The sequence below is a fragment of the Bos indicus genome, chromosome 16 (genome assembly GCF_029378745.1).
Source record: "Bos indicus isolate NIAB-ARS_2022 breed Sahiwal x Tharparkar chromosome 16, NIAB-ARS_B.indTharparkar_mat_pri_1.0, whole genome shotgun sequence".
NCBI classification, from domain to species: domain Eukaryota; kingdom Metazoa; phylum Chordata; class Mammalia; order Artiodactyla; family Bovidae; genus Bos; species Bos indicus.
The window spans coordinates 64698325-64722729 of NC_091775.1; the positions used below are offsets into that span (position 1 = coordinate 64698325).

The window sequence follows — 24405 nt, forward strand, 5'->3', positions numbered from 1 at the left end:
TAAAACCACCATGGCTCCTGGTCGCGACCTGGTGAATGCTCTGGCCCACTCACTCCATACCACAGCTTTGCATTTATATGGGATGGCTGCAACACGGGATAAGACATGACTCTGGGCTGCTTCTGAGCAGAGCCACAGATGCCTACACAGGCAGCACACACAAGCCTTTCTTACTTCACCACTCCCCCGCTTTGAGGCAAAGGCTTCAGTATGGGGAGAAGTAAAGATATACACACTTAGGGGCGGTAAAGAATCCACCTGCAGTGCAGGAGACCCCGGTTCGATTCCTGGGTCGTGAAGATCCGCTGGAGAAGGGCTAGGCTACCCACTCTAGTATTCTTGGGCTTCTCAACTGGTAAAGAATCCGCCTGCAAAACAGGAGACTTGGGTTTGACTCCTGGGTTGGGAAGATCCCCTGGAGAAGGGAAAGGCTACCCACTCCAGTATTCAGGCCTGGAGAATTCCATGGACTGTATAGGCCATGGGGTCGCAAAGAGTCAGATGTGACTGAGAGACTTCCACTTCACTTCAATAAAAAATTTCAAAGATATAAACTTAAACGAAGCAAAGCCAGCCTGAGTCCAACCCCCAGGGCTTTGGCTCGAGCAACTCAGGAGAACACTGCCAGTGTGGTGACAGCCGCTGTACAGAGTCCCACCTCACACCCTGCACAGGCTCTAGCTACTTCAGCACCAACCATGACCCCCTTTATCAAGGTGATGGTGGCAGGCCCACCCTGAGAAAAGATGTGGCTGCTGTCACATCAGATCCAGCGCTCACATCAAAGACACTGGGCACACAGTCTATATAGGGATGGTCCCACAAACAAACACCTATTCAAGACCACAAGATAACTGTTTCACCTAAATTTATAGACACAGAGAAATGTAAGTAAAATGAAAAGACAAGAACTACTCTCAATTGAAAGAATAAGAGACAGTCTCCAAGAAAAGAATGAAACAGATATATGTAATCCATCTACCAGACTATATGAGTTCAAAACATTGGTAATAAAAATGCTGTGTTCTTTATCTACAAGAAAATACCTGTAATCCATTTATGCTAGTTGGGTTTCCCTTATCATAAAATGAACAAAACAAAACAAAACACTGCTGGTTTAAGTACCCTTGTAATGCAAGTTTGTGTGCCTGACAGTGAAGCCAAACAAACTGAAGAGTCGGAGTTTGCAGCAGAGAAAAGTTTACTGCAAGGTCATTCAAGGAGACAGGAAGCTTATGCCTTAAAAGCCCTGAGCTCTTGCAAAGCTCTTTTACAAACCAGATGGGAGGGGGCAGTCTGCGATCAGCTTGTCACAATTCTCTGATTGGCTGATGGTGAGGGTGGTGTCACAGGGTTTAAAAAAATTGGTCCTTAGGCTCCAATTGACTCATGGTCATAATATCTTCCATTTGCTGGAGAGAGGAGGTTTTTTACGTCTGCAAAGCAACTCAGGAAATGTGCATCAAACAGTATTGTCTAGGTACTTCAGAGGAGCTTTGGGGGAACATTTGGGGGAAGGCCCGTCCCCAGAAGCTCCCATGGCATCCTGCTCGGTTACACCCTGAAAGAGACAAAGAAACAAAAGATTAAGGTGTTTCCCTGAATGGTTTTGTTTTTAGTTGAAGACAGCAAACCCATGAGGAAAATAAGATTGAGTAAATGCTGTGTTATTCTAATCATAGGAGAAATACTAAAACAAGGGATTAACCACAGTGAGCTAGAAGAGTTAGGAAAAAAACTTAGTGAAAGAGGTGAAAAATAAGGATGGTAGGTATGATGGGGTCAGATAATTGATTAGTCTGGGTTCTCTGGAACAATCCCAACTTGAAATATTCTGTACTATTGACTCTGTGGGAAGCACTAGAGTTCAAAAATTTAAGTGACTAATACAAGAGTTAACAATACAAATTATTCCAAAGACTGAAGACAAAAGGATATCCAGTTTGAGCTAAAACAACCTTACAGGTTTTAATCTATTCATTTTAGTAAGCATGTGATACGTACCCCAGTTGTAGCAGGGAAAAACCAGTTCTGACTCCACTTTGGAACTATTTGACTTGCTTTTAGTTGCTTTTGTTGTTATAATCATACATAATGGCCTGCCTCAGAGAATCCTGCCCCTCTGCCTGTTAAAGTGTCTTTGTTCAAGAACCCTGTCCATCTGTAGATGGCAGGAAGGAAATGAACACATCCCTGTTTGAGGCTTCTCTTTCTAGGAGACAGTTGCAAGATTAATGGCCTTTCTACTTTGTTTCTTCACCTCCCCCAATCTTGAGTCATTTGTCTGCCATCTTCTTGACCAGTCAACTCTCTGAACATAAAGTCATATTCCTTGCTTCAGCCCCTCCTCTCCGATTCTTTGGCCTGTCCATGTAGCGGGCAGAGTATTCTTGGACTCTGTTAACAGTGAGTGGCCTGAGCGAGCCAGGCAGAGTTCCTGCCTTCATTGAAATTATTTCTCTTAGGAGACATTCCTGTAAAGAGTATTTGAATGACTACAACAGTATCTGTTGAACACCTACTGTGTGTCAGGAACACACAATAAGCCCACTTCACATGGTGTCTAGTTTAACTACCCTAACAAGCCTCTTCGGAGAAGGCAATGGCACCCTACTCCAGTACTCTTGCCTGGAAAATCCCATGGATGGAGGAGCCTGGTAGGCTGCAGTCCATGGGGTCGCTAAGAGTCGGACAGGACTGAGCGACTTCACTTTCGCTTTTCACTTTCATGCATTGGAGAAGGAAATGGCAACCCACTCCAGTGTTCTTGCCTGGAGAATCCCAGGGACGGGGGGTCCTGGTGGGCTGCCGTCTATGGGGTCGCACAGAGTCGGACACGTCTGCAGCGACTTAGCAGCAGCAGCAGCAGCAACAAGCCTCTGAGGTCCTGCCTGGTAGTTCACCAGGAAAAGAACTCGCCTGGCAATGCAGGTGACACCGGTTCCATCCCTGGGTCCGAAGAAGGAAATGCAACCCACTCCAGTATTCTGGCCTGGGAAATCCCATGGACAGAGGAGCTTGGCGGGCTACCGTCCAAGGTATCGCGAAGAGTTGGACAAGCCTTAGGAACTAAAACAAAACCCCTATAAATTTAGCACCTAACATTTCAGTTCTGTCTTGGAAGGGCACCTCATCTACCACAGGGCCCTATGACAAAAGCTGCAAAACATTTTGATACATTAAAATGCTACCGGGCCCCCCAAGTCCCCCAAACTTTCAAACAGGAAGTGGCTCTGCTACAGAAGAAAGCCAGGCCGGGACCGCGGGCGCCATTGGCAGCCCCATCTCCCAGGCGACCAGAAGCTAACGGCCGCTACGTAGCCGCAGCCCCGCCCTCCCCTCGCGGCGGCGTGGGCCGCTCCCCGCCCCCAGCTCGCTTTCTGCGCATGCGCAGAGCGCTGGCCCCGCCCCCTGGCGCCGCGATCGCAGCCATTTCGCAGCCGCTTTCTTGCAAGTTGCGGTTCGCTCTATCGGTGTCCGTCGCTAAAGGTCGGTGCTACGGACGGTCCTAAGAGGGCTGTGCTCTCGGGCACCAGGAAAGCAGACGAGGGTAAGGGGGAAACGGCCTTGTGGTTTTCGTTGGGCCGGCGTGGGCCCCGCGGCTCTGCCCCGGGCTTTGTTCGCTGGCGCGGGCGGTGGCGGGTTGGGGTGGGGGTGGGGCGCCGCCCCGCCGGGTTCCCGGATTGCAGGCTGCGCGCTGCCTGCCGCGCTGCGCTGCTGGTGGGGTGGGGGGAGCCGCGTTGTTGCCATGCTTGTTCGCTCGGCCTTTCCCGGCCGGGTCTGCTTAACGGCCAGGCCGCACTTCCTCCTCTGGCCTAGCGCGGCGGCGCGGCTCTCGCCGCAGAGGGGAAGGTGGGGTTGGGGGAGGGGTGAGCCCGCCGAGGCGCCGCGCTCGCCTTAGGGCCCTTCGGTCGTTCAAGCCGCACAGAACGGGCTGTTGTCTCGGAGGCGCTGTCCTGCGGCCGCTGTAGACAGAGAGTAAAGGAGTGAGGCAGCGTCCGGGCCCTTCCTTTCCAGGGGTTGTGGTGGGGGTGGGGAGGCAGTCGGAAAACAGGCGTCTGCAGGTTTCCGTAAAGAGATCGCGAGGAATTAGTGTAAAGGGAGAGAGCCACTTGAGATCGGGTGGCGAGGGCAGGCGTCCCGGGGGAGGTAGACCTTTGAACTGTCGGCCGTGGGGCGGAGGATGCGTCAGCGACGGAGGAGGGAGCAGAACCGCAGAGGCCGAAGGGAGTAGTGAGTGTTAACGGCCAGGCAGGCGTTGGAAACTCAAAGAAGGCCATGTGACTGGAGTGTGGTGAGAATTTAATGGAAGCAAGGATTCGGGGGTAGTAGAGTGGAGGAAGTGGGAATCGTTGAGGACGTCATTCCCGTACTGCAGGTGTGCAGAGGGGTAGCAGGGAGATGGATGGGACACGTGCCTTGGAGGCAGAAGTGGGCAGTGGATGAGCAGTGGACTACCTGGCTGGAAATTTTGGGGCCCCCAGTTAGGAGCTCTGTCTCTTGGGGCAGGTTATTCTTGACTTAGTTTACTCACCTGTAACAAGGAAATAATAATAATGCTTTTCTGCACAGTGTGGTAAAGGCTAAGTAAAATAGTTCACGTGGGTGCTCCTTTAAGGGTACCGACGGGCACATAACAAGGGATAGCTATAGAGGATCTTCAGGGACTGGGTAGGTCCCACACCGTCAGTAACTTGGTGAATGGTGGTGCCATTTGGGGAGATGGGAAAACTGGGCTTGGGGGGAAGAAAAACAGGTTTGGGGAAGAAATTTAAAGTTCTGTTTTGACTGAGATGCCAAGGTAGCATCTAAATGGGTCTGTTAGATGAACTTGGTTTTGGAGGTTAAAAAGACTATAAATGTTTAGTATATATTTGGTTATCATCAGGGTATAGTTGGTGTTTAATATTATGGAGTTAGATGGAACTACCGAGGGAAGAAGGAATTTGATAGTGTAGTCCTTCATATTCCAAGTTACTCGTTCACCTTGAGGGCTTGTTTTTTTAATTAATTATTCATGGTTGGAAGATATCCTTAGCTTTCCACAGCTTTTCGTTGATTGGGTGTCTCCAGGGTTAACTTAGTTGGCAGACAAAGGTCCGCATCATCAAAGCTTGGTTTTTCCGATAGTCAGCTGCAGACATGAGAGTTGGATCATAAAGAAGGGGGTGAGTGTGTGTGTGGGGTGTGGGAGTATGGTAGTCACTCATTTGTGTTCCAGCTCTTTGTGACCCCATTGACTGTAGCCTACCAGACTCCTCTGTCCATGGAATTATTCTCCAGGCAAGAATACTAGAGTGGGTTGCCATTTCCTTCTCCAGGCGATCTTGCCCACCCAGGGATTGAACCCTGGTTTCCTGCATTACAGGCAAATTCTTTACTGTTAGAGCCCTAAGGAATTGATGCTTTCAGATTGTGGTGCTGGAGAAGACTCTTGAGAGTCCCTAAGAGTGCAGGGAGATCAAACCGCATCCTAAAGGAAATCAAGTATGAATATTTATTGGAAGGGCTGAAGTTGAAGCTCCAGTAGTTTGGCCATCTAAGAGCTCACTCATTGGAAAAGACCCCGATGCTGGGAAAGATTGAAGGCAAAGGAGAACGGGGCTGCAGAGGATGAGATGGTTGGATGGCATCACTGACTCAATGGATTTGAGTTTGAGCAAACTCCAGGAGATAGTGGAGGACTGTCTGCCTGGTGTGCTGCAGTCCATGGAGTCAAAAAGAGTCCGACATGACTTATCAACTGAACAACAGGGTGACTGTGACTACAAAATAAACTTTATACTAAGTCCAGTTTGATGACACAAGACTTAGACTTAATGCTTGAAATGGGGTTTCTTCTCACAACACAGCAAATTGAATTTGTGGTATATTTTCTCTGGTTCTAAATTTAGTCTCAGATACTTAGCTAGTAATTTAAATTCAGATTTTAGACTTAGGCTAAATATCTTTTGCTATCTTATAGGGGGAGTAGAGGGAGAATGTTAACAAGTGCAATATTACATCAAGAAGATATAATATTTTCAAATTTTAATGAATATCAAGGCCTAAAGATTTAGTATAAAATATTTAGGTTCATTAATTATTTTAAGTACTGATTAATTTATGTATTTGGATTTACTAACAATATATTGTGGAGGTGTTTGGATTTACTAACAATATATTGTGGAGAAGGCAATGGCACCCCACTCCAGTACTCTTGCCTGGAAAATCCCCGGGATGGAGGAGCCTGGTAGGCTGCAGTCCATGGGGTTGTGAAGAGTTGGACACGACTGAGCGAGTTCACTTTCACTTTTCACTTTCATGCATTGGAGAAGGAAATGGCAACCCACTCCAGTGTTCTTGCCTGGAGACTCCCAGGGATGGGGGAGCCTGGTGGCTGCCTTCTGTGGGGTCACACAGAGTCGGACACGACTGAAGTGACTTAGCAGCAGCAGCAGGAACAATATATTGCCTGCAGCTTTGAGGACAGTCTGCTAGGAGACAGTGCAAATGAGGGTAAACTATTGGATTTATATATGAAATAATTGATGACCATTTCTTAATATAATAGTTTGGGTTTGAACTTGCCTCCACGGTGGATAACTTGGAAGTTATGCCAGAGTTTCTTCCCCTGTAAAATGATGATATAGTAGGATCTATCATGTATATTTCTCACAGTTGTGAGGATTAGATAAAACACATAAAGTACCCCTTGTAAAAAGGAGATTACATAAAATCTCTTTTAAGAAAGGGTAAAAATCACATGTAGTTACCTAAAGATAACCATTTGGGGGGGGATAATTCTTTTCCAGTCTTGATTTATTTATGCATACTTTTTGTGTAGTACAAATTATACTTTAGTATTTGCTTTTTTTTTTTTTTTAACAACATGTGATGGTCCAATTTCATCATTAACATTTCTTAATAGGCATTGTTAATAGCAGCATGATAGAATATCATGGTAGAATATCCTGTGCTTAATATAGATTTTCAGTAAATTTCAGCCATTGGATATTTCCAGATTGGTAATTTCCACTGTTTACTCTTATAAATAATGCTGTTTTTAACTAACTTGTTTCTTAGGTCTGAAGAAGACAGTTGAATCATGGGTGATGTTAAAAATTTTCTGTATGCCTGGTGTGGCAAAAGGAAGATGACCCCATCATATGAAATCAGAGCAGTGGGGAACAAAAACAGACAGAAATTCATGTGCGAGGTATTAAAAAAATACCATTTGCATTTATGTGACTTTAAGGCTTATTTTATTATTAAAAGAATAATGTTTTCTGTTTGGAAATATTAATGTGTTGTACATTGGGATATGTCCTTTATTGTGACTTGTCTGCTATTTCTATCGCATTATAAATCATTTTCAAGTGATATGAAATCAGTCATTTTAAAAAAACTTTTGGCTGCACCACACAGCTTGGGGGAATCTCAATTCCCTGACCGGGGTGGAACCGATGCCCCCTGCAGTGATAGCACTGAGTCCTAACCGCTGGACAGCCAGGGAATTCCCTGAGAGTTACTTTTAAAACAAGTGGTAGGTAAATTATTCTAATTAGAACAATGTGTCTTTCACACTTCATGCACTACCAGTAGTGCAGACTAGAAAAATTGGATTAACTGTCTCTAGTTAGTTACTAATTCCAGTAGAAAGTCGGTGCGTTCTTAACTGCTTAACGTCAGAGTGCTTTAAAATAAATACAGGTAGTTTATTCTTTGGTCTTGTAAAATCAGATTTTAATGTGGAACTTAATGTTGTATTAGAAGAGATTATCTGAGCCACATAAGTTAACATTCTTGCTTTTGGATTAGTTTATCACTGGACAGTATGAATTGAGCATTTTTTATAAGACAGCCTGTGAATTCTTTTAGGTGTGTTATTTTCACTGTTTATAAAGTATATTTCCAGTAATTAACTGTAATCCCTTAATGGTCTAGTGTGGTATGAATTTTTTAAATCCCAAAATTACCCAGGTCACACTCTGAGTATATTTTTTTCTTGAAGGTTCGAGTCGAAGGATATAATTACACTGGCATGGGTAACTCCACCAATAAAAAAGACGCGCAGAGCAACGCTGCCAGAGACTTTGTTAACTACTTGGTTCGAATAAATGAACTAAAGAGTGAGGAAGTCCCGGCTATTGGGGTAAGTGTGGCCAAGCACTTGAGACATAGAAGATTATGCTAAGCCAGCATGTATGGAGGCGCAGCGTGATAGTTTTTCAGTGTTGTTTTCAAATAGTATGTTGATGTGTTCCTTAGTGAACCTTGGGGGTGAGTTGTTTTCTCAGAGAACTGGGATGATTTCCTGAAGATTTGGATTTCATTTTCATTATGTACCTGACTTGGGGATTCCCTTTAGTCTGTATGTCTTAGGGTTTTACATATTGTGTTCATTCAAAACTGATTTTTCAGAGCCTGTTGTATTTTGTGTACTTCAAAAATAACATTTTAAACAATATAAAAATCAGTAACATTTTAAGATACATTTGCTCCCATTGACATTTTCTTAGAGTTAAAATAGTATTTGGTACAGTAGAATATCATTCTTGTGTTTTTGATACCGTAATTATTTTTAATTACATTGTGTGTATGCAGCAAAAGTTTTAAAAAATAAACTTATTAACTAAAAAGTAAAAGTTCGAATTTTCACAAAAACAGTGGTATTGCTGATGTTTTTAAAAAGTCATAAATTATGAAAAAAATCACATTATGATTTAAGCAGATGCCTTAGGTATTACATGAAACATCCAGTTTTTATAAAACCTTTAGAATACAAAAACCCAATCTAACTTGTTTATAAAGGTAAAAATACATGTTTTTTACCTTTCCATTGCATTTACCCAGGAATTGAGTTTACTTTCTAGTATGGTGTACCGCTATATAATTACAAGATTTTTAATTAGTTTGGTTGAGCCATCTGTGAAACAAAGAGATTGGACAAGACGACCTTGATTCTTTTTCAAATATTTGACCCATTGGCCTTTGTTCCATGTGTTATGACCTATTCTAGTTGTGTGTTTTGGTTTTGTTTTTTTTAAGCCTTTTCCTAGGTCTGTTGGTGGCAAGCTCTTTGATATCTTTTATGTAAAAATGTTTTTGTTTTACCTTGAATAGAAGATGACGCAATTCTGAGGTGCCAGTTTTCTCTGAGCACTTCAGAGATCATGTTGCACTGTTGTCTTACTTCCGTTGTCTGATGAGAAGTGGGCAGTAATCAAATCATTTCCGCCTGTATGTGTTTTCTTTGGTTGCTTTATTTTTTTCTTTGGTTTCCAGTAGCTTGGCTATGATGTTTTCTTTGTACTCATCCTGCTTGGAGTTTGCTGAAATTCTTGAATCTGTAAATTTATGTCTTTCATCAAATATGGGAAACTTTTGGTTATTTTTTTTTTTTTCCCAGATATTTCTTAATTTTTTCTTCTTCTTTTTCTGGGACTTTCATGTTAACGTTATATGAGAAACCTTTTGAAAGTATTTTGGAGGTCCTGGACAGTCTTTTTATCCTCCTTTATCTAATTTTCCGATTGGATGATTTCATGTGTATGTTCAGTTTATGTTAAAGATAATCAGTATCTTCAAGTTCACTGATGGTTTTCTGTTGGTTCCGTCAGTCCCCACCCCCACCCCCACCTCCACCCCCCCTCCCCCCGCCGATACTTTTTTTATTATTTCTAAGTTTATTGCCTTTTTTTTTTAAACAGGTTTTGTTTTTCTGGTGGCATTTCTTTTCATCCATTATAAGCATACATTCATAATATGACTGAATTTCTTGTATAGCATTGAGCATAGTTACAATAGCTGCTTTAAAATTCTTAACTGCTAATCCTAGCATCGGGGCCATCTCAGGGTTGGGCTCTGTTGATTGTGCTTTTGAGATTTTTCCTCTTTGTATGTCAAATGATTTTGCATTATATCCTGGGCATTGTGACTATTATATTTTGGAGACTAAATAATGTTAGACCTCCAAAAAGTATTTATTTTGTCATTGTGTTGTCAAGCAGTTAATTTAGACGGACTTACGCGCCAGCACTATCTTTTAAGTGATAGTTCAAATCTCACTTCAGTTTTCTGATCCTGTGCTAGGAGGCTTGAAATCTCTCCTACGTATATATAGTTTAAAGGTTAGCCAGAGATTTGGGGAAAGTTTATACACAGAGTTTGGGATTCCTCTTTGTTTCCTTTCTGGGATTTCTTTCTCACTTTCTAGCAGCTTTGGTTTACCCAAATTCTTATCCTTTGATACTTCCGGCCAGAAAGACTGGGTTTTCTGTTGAGTTTTAGCTGTCTGAGATGGTCTTCCTTAGTAATAAAAGGCGTAATAAGCTAGAATTATACTTTCTATTTTTTGCTTTCTCATTTCAAGTTCCTTCTAGAGTTTGCCAGATTTTGTTCACTTTTTAGTGCCCGTGTATAGCTGAGGAGAGTTTTAGGGTTTTTTTTTTTTTCCTGGAGTTCATGTCACCTGCAGGAGTTAGTATAGTAGGAGCTACTGGGCCATACCAGGAATAGTATCCTATTTTCAATTTTTTCTTGTTAGCATTGTAACACATTGAGATCTTTTCCGTTAAGGCTCCAGCTATGCATTTTCTACTTTGTCCCTCACTTCTACACTGGCCTTCTTGCAATTCATCAAATAGGCTAGCACCTTTTCCATCCCAAGACTTTGGTGCTTGACTATTCTTTCTGCCTAGAGTGCTCTTTCCCAGCCATCCTGTTGAAAATTACAAATCTCCTGTTAGCCTGGTGGCCCATCTCCTTTCACTATTTTATTTTTCTCCACAGCACTTACTAAATTCTAGGCTGGTGCTTCTCAACTGGGAGTGATCTTGTCCCCCAGGCATGTTTGGCAATATGTGGAGACATTTTTGTTACAACTGGAAGGGGATGGTGGCATTATTGACATCTAATGGGTAGAGGCCAGGGTTGCTGCTAGACATCATACAATATATAGGAGAAAGCTTCCTGAAACAAAGAAGCATCCAACCCAAAATGTCATTTATACTGAGATTGAGGACCCCTCTTTTAATCTATTTTTCTACCCCTAGATCCTCATACTATAGTTCATGAGAGCAGAAGATGGGGTAGGGTTGGGGGAGGTGGCGGTTCCTCTGGTCCATACAGTAGGCACTTAATATGTTTCGGTTAGATGAATGAGGGATGAACTTGGGAAAATGTTATATCACAAGCAAATCTTTGCCATACCATCTGTATTTTACCTCCCCATCCTCACCAAACCCTGCTTGTGTCACTTCACTTGCCCTTTCACGCAGCAGAATGTACTTGCCAAAAATGACTGATTTCTAAATGCCAAGGATACTTAAACTTTTTTTTTTTATCATGGAAAATGTCAGATGTGTGTCAGAGTAAAACTAGGAATAATATCACAAACCCCTGTGTTACAACACTTTTCACCATGACCAGTCATGATTCATCTCTTAATTTCTATCTACCTTCTTCCTTTGGGATTATTTTGTGGCAAATCCCAAACATCCTGTCATTCATCTGTTACTACTTCAGTTTGTATTTCTAAAAGGTAATCCTTTTAAAAAACACAGCAATTCCATTATCAAACCAAAAAAAATTAATAGTTTCTTAACGTCCCCAAACACCCAATCAGTACTCAGATTTTCCTGATTGTTCCATGAGTCCATTTTTAGTAGTTTATTTAAATTACGTTCCAGATGTTGTCTGATGCTACAGTTAATTGATGTCTGGTGTTCTTATCGCTAGATTCTCTCTCCCTCCCCCTCTCTAATTTTTCTTTGGAATTCATTAAAGAAAGCATGTTATTTATTTTTTAGTTTCCCACACTTTAGGTCTTGCAGATACAGCCCCCTTGTATCATAAAGTATTTCTCTGTTCCTCTGTTTCTCATAATTGGTGGTTAGAAACTTGATCAGATTTCAGTTTGATTGGAGTAGAGGGGCAGGCACAGGAAATCTCTGTGATGAAGAGATTTGAAGTCTGATGAAAAGATGAAGTCTACCTGTACTGATGGGGTTTTGTGTTTTTTACTGTTACTTACAATGCTAAAATGAACAGCCTATGTATTCATGTGTATACATACAACTTATTGTATTTTTGCTTATCTGTCTTGGGGAGAGATTTGTTGAAATGGAATTGCTGGATCAAAGGATATTGCATATGTGCTTTTGCAGGCTGTTACCATTTCCTTTCTCTGTAGGATAAGAGTTTAATTATTTTGGATTTCCACCATTTCAGTCATTTCCAGTGGTTGTCAGCAGACAGTTTTGGCATGTCCCCCCAGTCCCCATTGATTGCATTTTTGACTAAGAACAGGGGGAGGGTTGCTACTGGCATCTAGTCGGTAGTCCAGGGATATTGCTCGACATCCTGTGATCAAAGCATCATTCCCGCTTTGGCCCAGCTGGTTCATTCTTACTGGAGCTGTTAGTAATTGCCCTCCACTCTTCCCCAGTAGTGTATTGGACACCTTCCATCCTGGGGGGCTCATCCTTCAGGGTCATATCTTTTTGCCTTTATATACTGTTCATGGGATTCTCCAGACAAGAATACTGGAGTGGGTTGCCATTTCCTCCTCCGGTGGATCATGTTTTGTCAGAACTCTTCGCTATGACCTGTCCACCTTGGGTGGCCTTGCATAGCATGGCTCATAGCTTTATTGAGTTATGCAGAAAGGTAAATGATGTATACAGCATAAAGTGATCCCAGTTTTTGTGTGAAAATTATATTCATCTACATAATTACATAATCTCCAGAGAGAAAATAATGGATATTTTTACTACCCTTACCTTTTCTGCCTGAAATGAGAACATAATAGTTTTATAATACTGAAAGCCAACAATATTAATATTATGAGGAAAAGAGGGGGTGACACATGGGCCTCCTCTGAGTTTTAAAGAATTTAATGGTCTCTGAAGGCAAAGTTACTGACCTTGCCTTGACTTTTCCTCTTGCAGGTAGCACCCCCTACACCCTCAGCTACTGATTCCTCTGATACCACAGCAGAGGATGGAGGTGTACCAGGAAACCTGGGAGGACCTCTTCCTCCACACCTGACTCTCCAAGCAGGTAAGGACTTGAATGTGTGCACATGACCGAGAATAAGATAGACTGTCTTGCACAGTCGTCATCTTTTTCTCACTCGGACAGGTAGAAATAACTATTCTGAAGTCCTAATGTGGAGAGAACCCAAGATCTTCATAAGTTTGCAGATACTACCAGGTTATTTAATCTCTTAAAAAGTAGTACAGCTCAATTACTTTCTGTCAATAGATTTTGATCTCTGGATAGATTTTGCACAGGCTAGAATATTTGGTTAAAGGGGTTTTATTTACTGCCCTTTCTTGTCTTTAACTTGATTCCTACCAAATATTGTAGGCTTGTTTGTTTGCCATATGGGTCCCGGTCACTGCTGAATTCTGTGTATATCAAAACTTTCATTAGCGTGTCCACTGTTGGGTCAGTTACCTGGAATATTTGTCAAATTACCTATGTCTCAGATCCAGTGTTTATGAAACAAGGATAACAATGTTTACTACAAGATTATTTGAGTAAACTTTAAAAAGTATTAATAAACAGTTTTAGGCAATATTAACTACAATTTTTACTCTGCTTTCTCATTAAAATTCATCACTTCTTAACACCTTTTTAACTTATTTCCATCTCTAGCACTAGCATGTAGCTTTCTTTCAGGGTCATATCTAGTGAAGAAACAGTTACCATTTAGTTAGTTATTACATATGTAACAACTTAAAACAGAGCTACATGATAATGTATGCCAGGTTATCAGTCACTTACGATCATTACTAGCAGCACCCTGCTGCATACCATCTTTATAGTTAGCAATTTTAGACCTGTATTCAGTGAGGTAACACTTTATGTGAGAGATTTCAGGTCCATTTCCAAATAACTAAAATCTTGAATTGCTAATAATAAAGCTCTGAAATCTAAATTAGGAGTGGTTTTAAAAAATACTAAGGGTGTTTGTACAATTTGATATGTTAAAATAACATCATTTTCTTTCCATAATAGAAAATAATTCTGGAGGTGGGGGCTCTGGCTATGTGCCCACCTGGGATCGAGGTGCCAACTTGAAGGATTATTACTCAAGAAAAGAAGAACAGGAAGTCCAAGCGGTAAGGCTATATATAACCCTGTATTACATCTCCTAGAGTGTGATTTAGGACTTGGTTCATGGCACAGTTTGAAATATTTGCAACTTTATAATTTAGTGATTGTTTAAATTATTTGAGACTGATAGTTCGCACAAAACACCATAAACCTAAGCTACCTGTTAATTCTGGTCAGTAGAATTGCCTGTGAAATAAAACTGTTTTTCCCTGGTATTAATAAAATGTCTCTTCATCTGCTTTGTAGGAAACTTAGTTGCCTCAGTAAACCTCATTTCTTGAGCACTCGCTGTAAAAGTGCTTTGATAAGATAGCTTACTTTGCTAACTTGGTAGATACTGTATTTTTTGGCTGTGTGCAGCATGCAGGGTCTTCATTCCCTAACCAAGGGTCAGACCCATGCCCTTGTAGTGCAGTCTTAACCATGGACCACCAGTGAAAATCCTTTCACTTTATTTGTTTAAAGTTTTTAAACCAGCCTAAAGAAATTGGTCAAAGGTTTCTTAGGAACAGTTTAAATGTGTAATGCATTAACCAATAGCTTGTTTATGTGATAGGACCGTCACATGGAGTAAGAACTAGTTCTGGCTCAGTTTTGACTAGGATTAAAAGCTGTTAAAAGACAACTTCCGCACTTTTAAAGCATGGTACAAAGAAATTGTTGTTATAGAACTGTGTATCTTAAATCTACATAGCATCATGAAGCCAAGTTTAATTATTGACTCAACAGACCCTTGAATCTGAAGAAGTGGATTTAAATGCTGGACTTCATGGAAACTGGACCTTGGAAAATGCTAAGGCTCGTCTGAACCAATATTTCCAAAAAGAAAAGATTCAAGGAGAATATAAGTACACGCAAGTGGGTCCCGATCACAACAGGTTTGCTTGTTTCACTCTTTTCCTTCTGTAGTAAGTTAGGGTTTTGTAGAGTTGTTGTTCTGTTCTTGTACGTGGCATCTGGTTCAGTTTGTGGATGAGTAGAAAATGGTGAAAAGATATGTTATATTGACCGAGAAAAATTGTCACTGATGTGTAATGTACAGTTTGCTAAGGTTTTCTCTTAGGAGTGTGATTTTAAGAATAAAATCACAAAAATTTTCTGTTTAAGAATAAAATCTGCAAAAAATCTGCTCTTTGTGTTGCTAGACTTCTGGTTCTCGTATGAATCTGAGAGGCAAAAGCCTCAGTAGTAGCCTCAAGTAGTGGTTTGTCCATGTTTGACTTAAAAGTCAGCCAGAGGTAGTAAGTTTGTTGTTCTCTGTGGTGGTAGAAGCAGTTATAATGTTTATTTCTTTAACGTGTCAAGTTAGACACTTCGAGTCTTCAGAGATAGATGGTGTTACATCTAGAACCAAATTTCCTATCGGCTTTGAAAGTTGCCTGTGTTCGAGTCCTATTAGTGACGTTTTAAGGGCCTGTTGTGAAGCTGAAGGAGAGCCTCCATCTTTGTATGTGAGTTAAGTTTGGCACACTTTTGTTCTGTTAAATTTCATAAACTGAACATACAAGGAGGAGGAGGTTCTCACAGTGACAGTATGTTTCTCAGCCTGCTTGCTGTTCTTCCTGAGAGCATTCCAGGGTGTAGTAATTATTACTCCCAGGAAGGCTCATATGGATAAGATTCTTCTGGGGGCACTAATATTTTATTGAAAAGGAGGGGATGTTTTAATGAAAATCTGGATGATTTAATTTGCTGTCCTTATATGAACTAAGTCAAAATGCATCAAAACTGTTTTCTTTAAAAATCAAAGTGTTGCATCTAGCAACCCTAAAATAATTATTACTGAAATAAAACTTTGATATTGCTCAAAATGATGTTCAGAGCATGGTTCCCCCTGCTTCCCAATGTTTTATTCAATTCTGAATTCTCAAATACTTAATTTTGACATCTGACTTTATTAAACCATCAGAAATTATAAAAGAAAGATTGGTTTGTTGATGATTTTTTTTTTCAAATTTTGTTTTTCTACACTGATTGGGCTTAGTAGCTCTTGATAACTTGAAGGGCAGTTAGATAATTTAAGTATGCCTGAAACTTACTGTAAATTTTTTTTAATATCTTAATTGATTCTGATACAAAGAGTTAAAGAATTCAGGCTATGACAAGGAAGGCAGAGGCAGTTGGGGGAGCTTGGACAGCATTGCTCTTTGTATGTCCTTTAAAGGCATAACAGACAGCAACACTAGAGGTCTGTGTTCATACACACATGTGCTGCTGCTTAGGCTGAACTAAGCAATCACATGGGAAACTATTGTAAACTGATTTCTGGTGTTGCTGTTCCCCCCTAGGTGGAGGAGAATGAGATTGAGTGCTGACTTTAAGCCTGGCTGAGAAACATACTGGCATCGGTGTCATTAATGAAAGGGTGGATGTTGTTTCCCTGAAAGCCAGTGGCCTTTGACCCCTGAAGCCGCTGTGCCTGAAGGTCAGTTCACGAGGTATAGGAAGGAATCTTAACATTTTTTTTTTGTAAGTCTCACCTGACCTTTTATTCACAGCACAAAGCCAAGGTTAGAATATACCTGAGCAATGGAAAGATCAGAAAGCATAGTTTCCAAAGGGCAATTTTCCCCTTTTTAAAGCCCAAATTTATTCCCTAGTATCTGCTAGCTATTTTAGCTATAGTTTTCAAAAATATTTTGTTCTCTGAGACTTGACTTATATAAACTAATTTTTTTTTTGTTATTAAGGGCTACTTCCAACTGCAGGCAGATAGCAGACCTCTGTCTCCAGCCACTGACATGGGCTCGGTGTTCTTACTCCCATGTGTATGTGGGCATACAAGCCTATTTTTAGCTGATCGTAACAGATTGAAATCATTAGTGGGTGGCCCATGCAAAGAATCGGAAAACAACCACAACTATAGTTTAAGGAGAGTATTGGACTTACTTTATTTCTTGGCCTCAAGCTAAGTGGAAAATTCCTTTTCACTGAATGTTTTCTAGCTATTCAGACTGCAGCCTTGAAATACAGTTTAAAGTAAGTAAATGTGGAATCAGAGCTCCTAACATTTTCTTTCCATGAACAGTTGGCTCATCAGGTTTGATTACAGCTGTCTCATGCCGTGCTGTGCATTATTTGACGTTTATATACTTCATTTGTTCTAGGAGTGAACAGAAATGTTTACAGTGGTTTTTTGCTTTGATTTGCCTAAGCAGTTGGAAAGCCTGATTTAAGAATCCTGGATTTAATAATTCTAATGGTGAAATTTCTAACCTTGTTTGTATATGTTGTTACAGGAGCTTTATTGCAGAAATGACCATTTATATCAAGCAGATAGGCAGAAGTAAGTGTTACTGCTTTCCTGATATTCTGAGTCTTGTATAGCTTAGTAGTATTCATTATAAAGTCTTGAGCCACATGTATTATTAATTTGACAGAGTCCATGCTATAAGGTACCATTTAGGGTGTCTTAGAATATTAGTGATAAGCAGGCCCAGTTTCCCAGTTTTACATGTTGAAAGATTGTGCTAGCATTGTATTTCAAAGGGTAAGAGGTGGTAGGCTGCTGAGGAATGTGCCAGTGTCAATTAATCTTTCCATTGATACAGAAAAGATACAGCTCCTTCAGGTAAAACTTAGTGACATTTAGAAAGGAGTTAATCAGATGATAGGATTTGAGGTCTAAAGGTGAATGTGAGCATTTAAGTGTCACAGAGTCAAGAAAGAAAGTTGAGAAAGTTACTCTTAAGGCATTTAAGGAACCAACTGGGGTTATTCATAAAGGAAGTAAAAAGACAAGCATGAGCATGTATTCTTTATTCTTAGTAAGTTTAAAAGCAGGCAGTGTGTCATGCTTGAAAGTAAACAATAGCTCTGTGTACCTGATTTTGTCTCTAACAAGTTTAATGATTTCAATGAAATCATACCTGTGTTGCTGGGACTCAGTTTACCTCACTACAAGTTGAGAGAAGTGGGAAAAGATTCTTTCCAGCTTGAGAATTACGCACTTATGTGTAGTGGATAATTCTTATGACTTAAGTGTAGTGTATCAAAAACTTAGAAAATCAAGTCTTTGAAAGAAGCACTAGGAGATGATGTTGAATTTTTTTAATCCTAGACTTAAGAATACTTTGAGTGGATAGGAGTTCTAAGCTTTTTGGAACACAGCTACAGTCATTTGTTTACATCAGGGAATAGCAAACTTAGTAGAAGTCCAGATAAATATTTTAAGCTTGATGGGTCAAATATATAACACATTATTATTTCTGTCTTATATTTATGAACTCTTTACAAACATGATAACATTTCTGGTTCCTGGGCCCATAGTCAAACTCTAGTTGAAGTGTTCTTAGTAAATGGCTTCACTCTTGAGAGACAGAATTGAGTAACTGTGACAGAGATTATATGGCCTTAAAGCCTGAAATATTTTTTGACCCTTAATAGAAGAAAATTGCTTGACTCTGGTCTGGGCACTTTGGACCCATTTTTATTCCTTTGATTTGCTTTTTAATCCTTTATTTTTCAGAAGTTAAATTCTTCCCGTTTTAATGCTATATGATGTTAATAATGACAGCTTCGTTAAAATAGTTTATTTGCTTTTAATGTAAACATTTGTATGTGGTATGTGTCTTAGTGTGTGCCTCTAACCAGGATGGTCAGCTGTTAATGGTATTGGTTTGAGTTAGCAGTTAGAATGAAAAGGAGCTTAGAACTCTTAATCCCGTATTTTAGGTCAGCTTTTGTACCCTAACCTTCTAGTTGCTTATGATGAGATGTTTCTGTACTTAGACAATTGATCTTTTTCTCTTTGGTAATTTTGAACTTAAATTATAGGGATTTTTGCACGTGAACATGGATCAAATAAAAAACTGGCAGCACAGTCCTGTGCGCTGTCACTTGTCAGACAACTCTACCACCTTGGAGTGATTGAACCATACTCTGGACTTACAAAGAAGAAAGAAGGAGAGACAGTGAGTCTTTAGACTTAGTAGCCCAGAGATAATATGAGATTCAGTTTTGCTGTTGTTTAGTCACTAAGTCTTGTCCCACTCTTTGTGACGCCATGGACTGTAGCCCGTCAGGCTTGTCTGTCCATGGGATTTCCCAGGAGAGAATACTGGAGTGGGTTTCCATTTCCTTCTCTAGGGGATCTTCCTGACCCAGAGATCAAACCCTGGTCTCCTGCATTGGCAGGCAAATTCTTTACCGCTGAGCCACCAGGGAAGCCCGTGAGATTCAGTTCAGCTTCTATTTAATATTTGGCTAAAGATGTTTGATCATTGTAGGACTCTTGCCTCAAGAAATGGAAATGGCCTTACTCCTCATCATTAAAGTAATTCTTTCACCAGGGAACTGACTTCTTGTTGGCTTTAGGTCCACTGTAGGCCTAGTATCAACTCCATACTCTTAACCCTCCCGTAGTAAATCCGAGTAGTGTTCATATGTATGTTACACGATTCTGATGACTCTCCCTTTTCTGTAGGTGGAGCCTTACAAAGTGAACCTTTCTCAAGATTTGGAGCATCAGCTGCAGAACATTGTTCAAGAGTTAAATCTTGAGATCGTGCCCATAGTAAGCATACAGATACTTAGTTCTTCACCTTTGTATTGACCTTCTTCAGTCAGACAAGCAACTGATATTTTTGGTTTTGTTTGTTTTTTTTAATAGCCTGAAGATCCCTCTGTGCCTGTTGCACTCAACCTTGGCAAACTGGCTCAGTTTGAGCCATCTCAGCGGCAAAACCCAGTGGGTGTGGTTCCTTGGTCACCGCCACAATCCAACTGGAATCCTTGGACTAGCAGCAACATTGATGAGGGGCCTCTGGCTTATGTGAGTGCAACACTGTTGTTGAGATCAGACTTCTGTGTTTTATTTTTGAACATATTTCATTAGGATGTCTAGTTTTAAAGAAATGAATTCAGCTTCATTTTTTTGAAGCTGAATTACGCTTTTGTGTGACTGTTGCTTTCCCATTTTACAGGCTACTCCCGAACAAATTAGCATGGACCTCAAGAATGAGTTAATGTATCAGCTGGAACAGGATCGTGATTTGCAAGCAGTAAGTGAAGTATTTAAACATATGGTGCTTAAGAGCTTCAAAACAGTGAATAATATATTTTTGCCCTTTCTAGGAAGGCAAATTAAAGATACTAATCTAACTGATAATCCTAGTTACCTCTGAGGATAGGAGTAGTGAGTTAAGGGCCTGTTGTTCTTAATGTAAATGAAGAGATGGAGTATAATAACTTTCCATGTGTGTGTGTTTTGGTGTTTTCTGAGTAAAGCGACTTAAAATGTTTAGAAGAAAGGTAATGTATATGTAATGTCCAGGATAAAAATGAGGAAAATAAGGATGCGGATAAGGCCAAAAGATATTGTTCAGAAATTTAATGGAAAGAGGCTATTCAATTAGAGGTGTGTGTGTGTGTGTGTGTATATATATACACTTTTATCAAAAAGTATTTTCTGAGTATTAAGCCAGTGGGAAGGAGTAACTTTTCCTAGAGATGGCAGGTTTGGTTTGTGTGTGTGTGTGTGTTTTTTGTTTTTTTTTTTTCCAGAATTAAAATAGTTGCTTCTGATATGTATGTTGGTGGACATGTGAAGTGTAACTTTTCTAATACAGGTCTTACAGGAGAGAGAGTTACTGCCTGTGAAGAAATTTGAAAGTGAAATCCTGGAAGCAATTAGTCAGAATCCAGTTGTCATTATTCGAGGTGCTACTGGATGTGGTAAAACCACACAGGTTCCCCAGTTTATTCTAGATGACTGTATCCAGAATGACCGAGCAGCTGAGTGTAACATTGTAGTAACTCAGGTAAGTAACAAGCCAGTTTATGAGGCATGTGCCTGTTGTGAATAGTGTTTGAGAGGTGGAAACATCTAGAAGGCCAGAGCATTCCTAATTCTTTGATCAGCTTCCCTTTGTAGTGACATAAAATTCTGAAAGTTGTAGAGCATTAGGCCCCTTTAAGTTAAAAACAGAAAAAAGGTATGAAAAGAATTTAACTTTTGTGTTAATCTCTGGTATCTTTCACTGATAAGGTAAACTGAACCATATGGTAGATTCTTACTGTCTGGGCCTGAAGGGAGTCTTTGAGCCTCATTTCAGTTCAGTCGCTCAGTCGTGTCCGACCCGACTCTTTGCAACCCCATGGACTGCAGCATGCCAGGCCTCCCTGTCCATCACCAACTCCCGGAGTTTACTCAAACTCATGTCCATTGAGTCGGTGATGCCATCCAACCAGCTCATCTCTGCCACCCCCTTCTCCTCCCGCCTTCAATCTTTTCCCAACATCAGGGTCTTCTCAAATGAGTCAGTTTTTCTCATCAGGTGGCCAAAGTTTTAAGAGTTTCAGCTTCAGCAGCAGTCCTTCCAGTGAATATTCAGGACTGGTCTCCTTTAGGATGGACTGGTTGGATCTCCTTGCAATCCAAGGGACTCTCAAGAGTCTTCTCCAACACAGTTCAAAAGCATCAATTCTTTGGTACTCAGCTTTCTTTATAGTCCAACTCTCACATCCATACGTGACTACTGGAAAAACCATAGCTTTGACTAGACAGACCTTTGCAGGCAAAGTATTGTCTCTGCTTTTTAATATGCTGTCTAGGTTGGTCATAACTTTTTTTCCAGTGAGCAAATGTCTTTTAATTTTATGGCTGCAGTCACCATCTTCAGTGACTTTGGAGACTGAAAAACTGAAGTCTGTCACTGTTTCCATTGCTTCCCTATCTGTTTGCCATGAAGTGATGGGACCAGATGCCATGATCTTAGTTTTCTGAATGTTGAGTTTTAAGCCAACTTTTTCATTCTCCTCTTTCACTTTCATCAAGAGGCTCTTTAGTTCTTCTTTGCCTTCTGCCACAAGGGTGGTGTCATCTGCATATCTGAGGTTATTGATACTTCTCCTGGCAATCTTGATTCCAGCTTGTGCTTCATCTAGCCCAGCGTTTCTCATGATGTACTCTGCATATATGTTAAGTAAGCAGGGTGACAGCATATAGCCTTGACATACTCCTTTCCCAATTTGGAACCAGTCTGTTGTTCCATGTCTAGTCCTAACTGTTGCTTCCTGACCTGCATATAAATTTCTCAAGAGTCAGTCAGGTGGTCTGGTATTCCTATTTCTTTGGGCCTAAAATAAGGTAAAACTGAGAGTACTTTGTCCTTAAGTTTGCATTCAAAGCTTGATTCTCTTTTTATCTTATCACCATAAGGTTCAATAAAAACCAATCAGAACAAGAGTAGACAAGATAGAAAAACAGATAAATGATTGACTTTAGCAGAATGCTTATTATATGCTGGGTTCTGTTGTAAACAATTGATATTTTTGAGCTCATTTAAAGTTTATGACTCTTAAGATGTAAGTACTGTATCATTTAGTATTTTTCTTTCAGTAACTTGAGGCACAAAGAGATTTAAAAATTGCCCAAGATTAACACAGGAAGTGGTTGAAACTAGTATTCACAACCAGTCTGCCTTCAGTGTTCCCCATTTTGACTGCCACGTTCGGTTACCTTACCACTTATAAGCAATGCTAGCAAGTCTGTCCCACAATTAGGGAAGAGCTATACCTTTCCAAGTCTTCTTAGGTAAAGTGGTTCCTGTCAGCTGTAACCCTGTACTTCTGGCATTTGGAAGGAGAGCGTCGCAGGTAGCCGGATACCACCTCCTAGGCTGACTAGGGTTGACTTAGGGATTCTTAACCTGGAAAGTATAATTGATACTCAGGGGAGTGTCTTGAACCTTGAAATAGCGCCCCCCCCCCCCCACCCCCCCAAAAAATTGTGCATATACATTTATGTGGACATGTGCAAACCATGCTTTTAATGTGTCTGAAATGAATATATGTCTTAAAATTGCCCTGTATATTTTATAGGAGAGTTGGGTTTGGGGAGGATCTAAAAATCTTGACTGAAGAAATGCATTTAAAATTGATATTGTAAGCTTGAAGAGATAGGATAGGTGTCCATTTTTCTGGGATAGGACCCTTAGCTTTTTTCTTCTCAAACTATTCCTTGATTGCCCTTCTCCCCAAACTAGCTATGATTTCTTTGCCTCACAGGAGACGTTCTAACTCCCAACTACACCTATCAGTAAAGGACCCTTCCTCTTAATACTTACTTTTCGGGAGACCTGTTGTTCAGGAGGATGCCGTTTTACAGAACATTTGAGTTCTGTTCTGCCCTCCCTGTGCTACCACTTTCCATTTACACTCAGAACAATCCAGCAATATAGGCAAAAATGCAGACTCCCAACAAATGAGCTGAACACCTGTATTTTCACTCAGAAGTTGTTTGCATGTCATGAGTAGGAAAAAACTAACTCCTGCCCCAGTAGGAAGTGATACTTTTCACCTTCTATCTGATTTACCAAATCCAAGTTGTTCCAGACAAAAATGGCTTCTGTTTGTTCTAGACAGAATAGTTTCTGTAATATGGTCTTCAACTTTGTATGATTTGCTCACTAACTTGTGCCCCCTCCCAAATAAACTTGGACAGTTCCAGTGGGCTTCATCTGTAAAATGCACAGATTTCTATAAGTAGGCTGTAACAAATGGCAGCCCACTCCAGTACTCTTGCCTGGAGAATCCCAGGGACAGGGCAGCCTGGTGGGCTGCAGTCCATGGGGTCGCACAGAGTCAGACACGACTGAATGACTTCACTTTGACTTTTCACTCTAATGCATTGGAGAAGGAAATGGCGACTCACTCCAGTGTTCTTGCCTGGAGAATCCCAGGGACGGGGGAGCCTGGTGGGCTGCCGTCTATGGGGTCGCACAGAGTCAGTCGCTACTGAAGTGACTTAGCAGCAGCAGCAACAAATATAAAACCAAGGAAACTAGTGTGGAATGGTGGATCAAGGGTTATTCTCTCCTTGCATATAAAACAGCTTTCATTTATTCACTAGTTTTCCTTTATTGTTATATCCTTCATAAAGTAGTAAATTTATGGAGTTGAAAAATGCTTCGGAGAATTATTCCATCTTTCTTCTCAGAGTGGAGTATTTACAATAGACGGTCACCTAACTTCTGCTTGAAAATGTCCAGTGGTGTGGAGGTGTGGCCTGTGTCTTCTGATTCCAGGGCAGCCTGGAAACATATAGTCTAAATCTACATGTACCTTTGTTGCTATACTCACAGGATATCATACTAGCCATAATATCTACCAAGTATAATGTTGTTTTGTATACTTGGATGATAGGGAAATCTTTGGAAGTTTTCAGAAAAGTCAAGGCCCAACACTTAAAACATAAACCCATAGCATCGTCCTTATGATTCAGCCTGTTTATTCCTACATTGCAGGAAACAATTATGTACATTCAGTTTTCCCAGCTACATAAGCTCATCAAAACTA

The 24405-nt window shown here is 40.7% G+C and overlaps 1 protein-coding gene across 1 annotated transcript in view; it reads left to right on the forward strand.

Annotated features, from left to right (window-relative positions):
- Positions 1-3402: 3402 nt before the first annotated feature.
- The window catches only part of DHX9 (DExH-box helicase 9), a 41979-nt gene continuing 20976 nt past the window's right edge, over positions 3403-24405 (forward strand). The window contains exons 1-12 of the mRNA XM_019976423.2: positions 3403-3550; positions 7066-7198; positions 7994-8134; positions 12933-13044; positions 14008-14111; positions 14836-14984; positions 17346-17392; positions 18883-19019; positions 19532-19621; positions 19718-19879; positions 20031-20108; positions 20676-20867. Of these exons, the coding sequence (XP_019831982.2) occupies positions 7088-7198; positions 7994-8134; positions 12933-13044; positions 14008-14111; positions 14836-14984; positions 17346-17392; positions 18883-19019; positions 19532-19621; positions 19718-19879; positions 20031-20108; positions 20676-20867 (1323 nt within the window). The 5' untranslated portion in view covers positions 3403-3550; positions 7066-7087. The remainder of the gene's footprint in view (positions 3551-7065; positions 7199-7993; positions 8135-12932; positions 13045-14007; positions 14112-14835; positions 14985-17345; positions 17393-18882; positions 19020-19531; positions 19622-19717; positions 19880-20030; positions 20109-20675; positions 20868-24405) is intronic.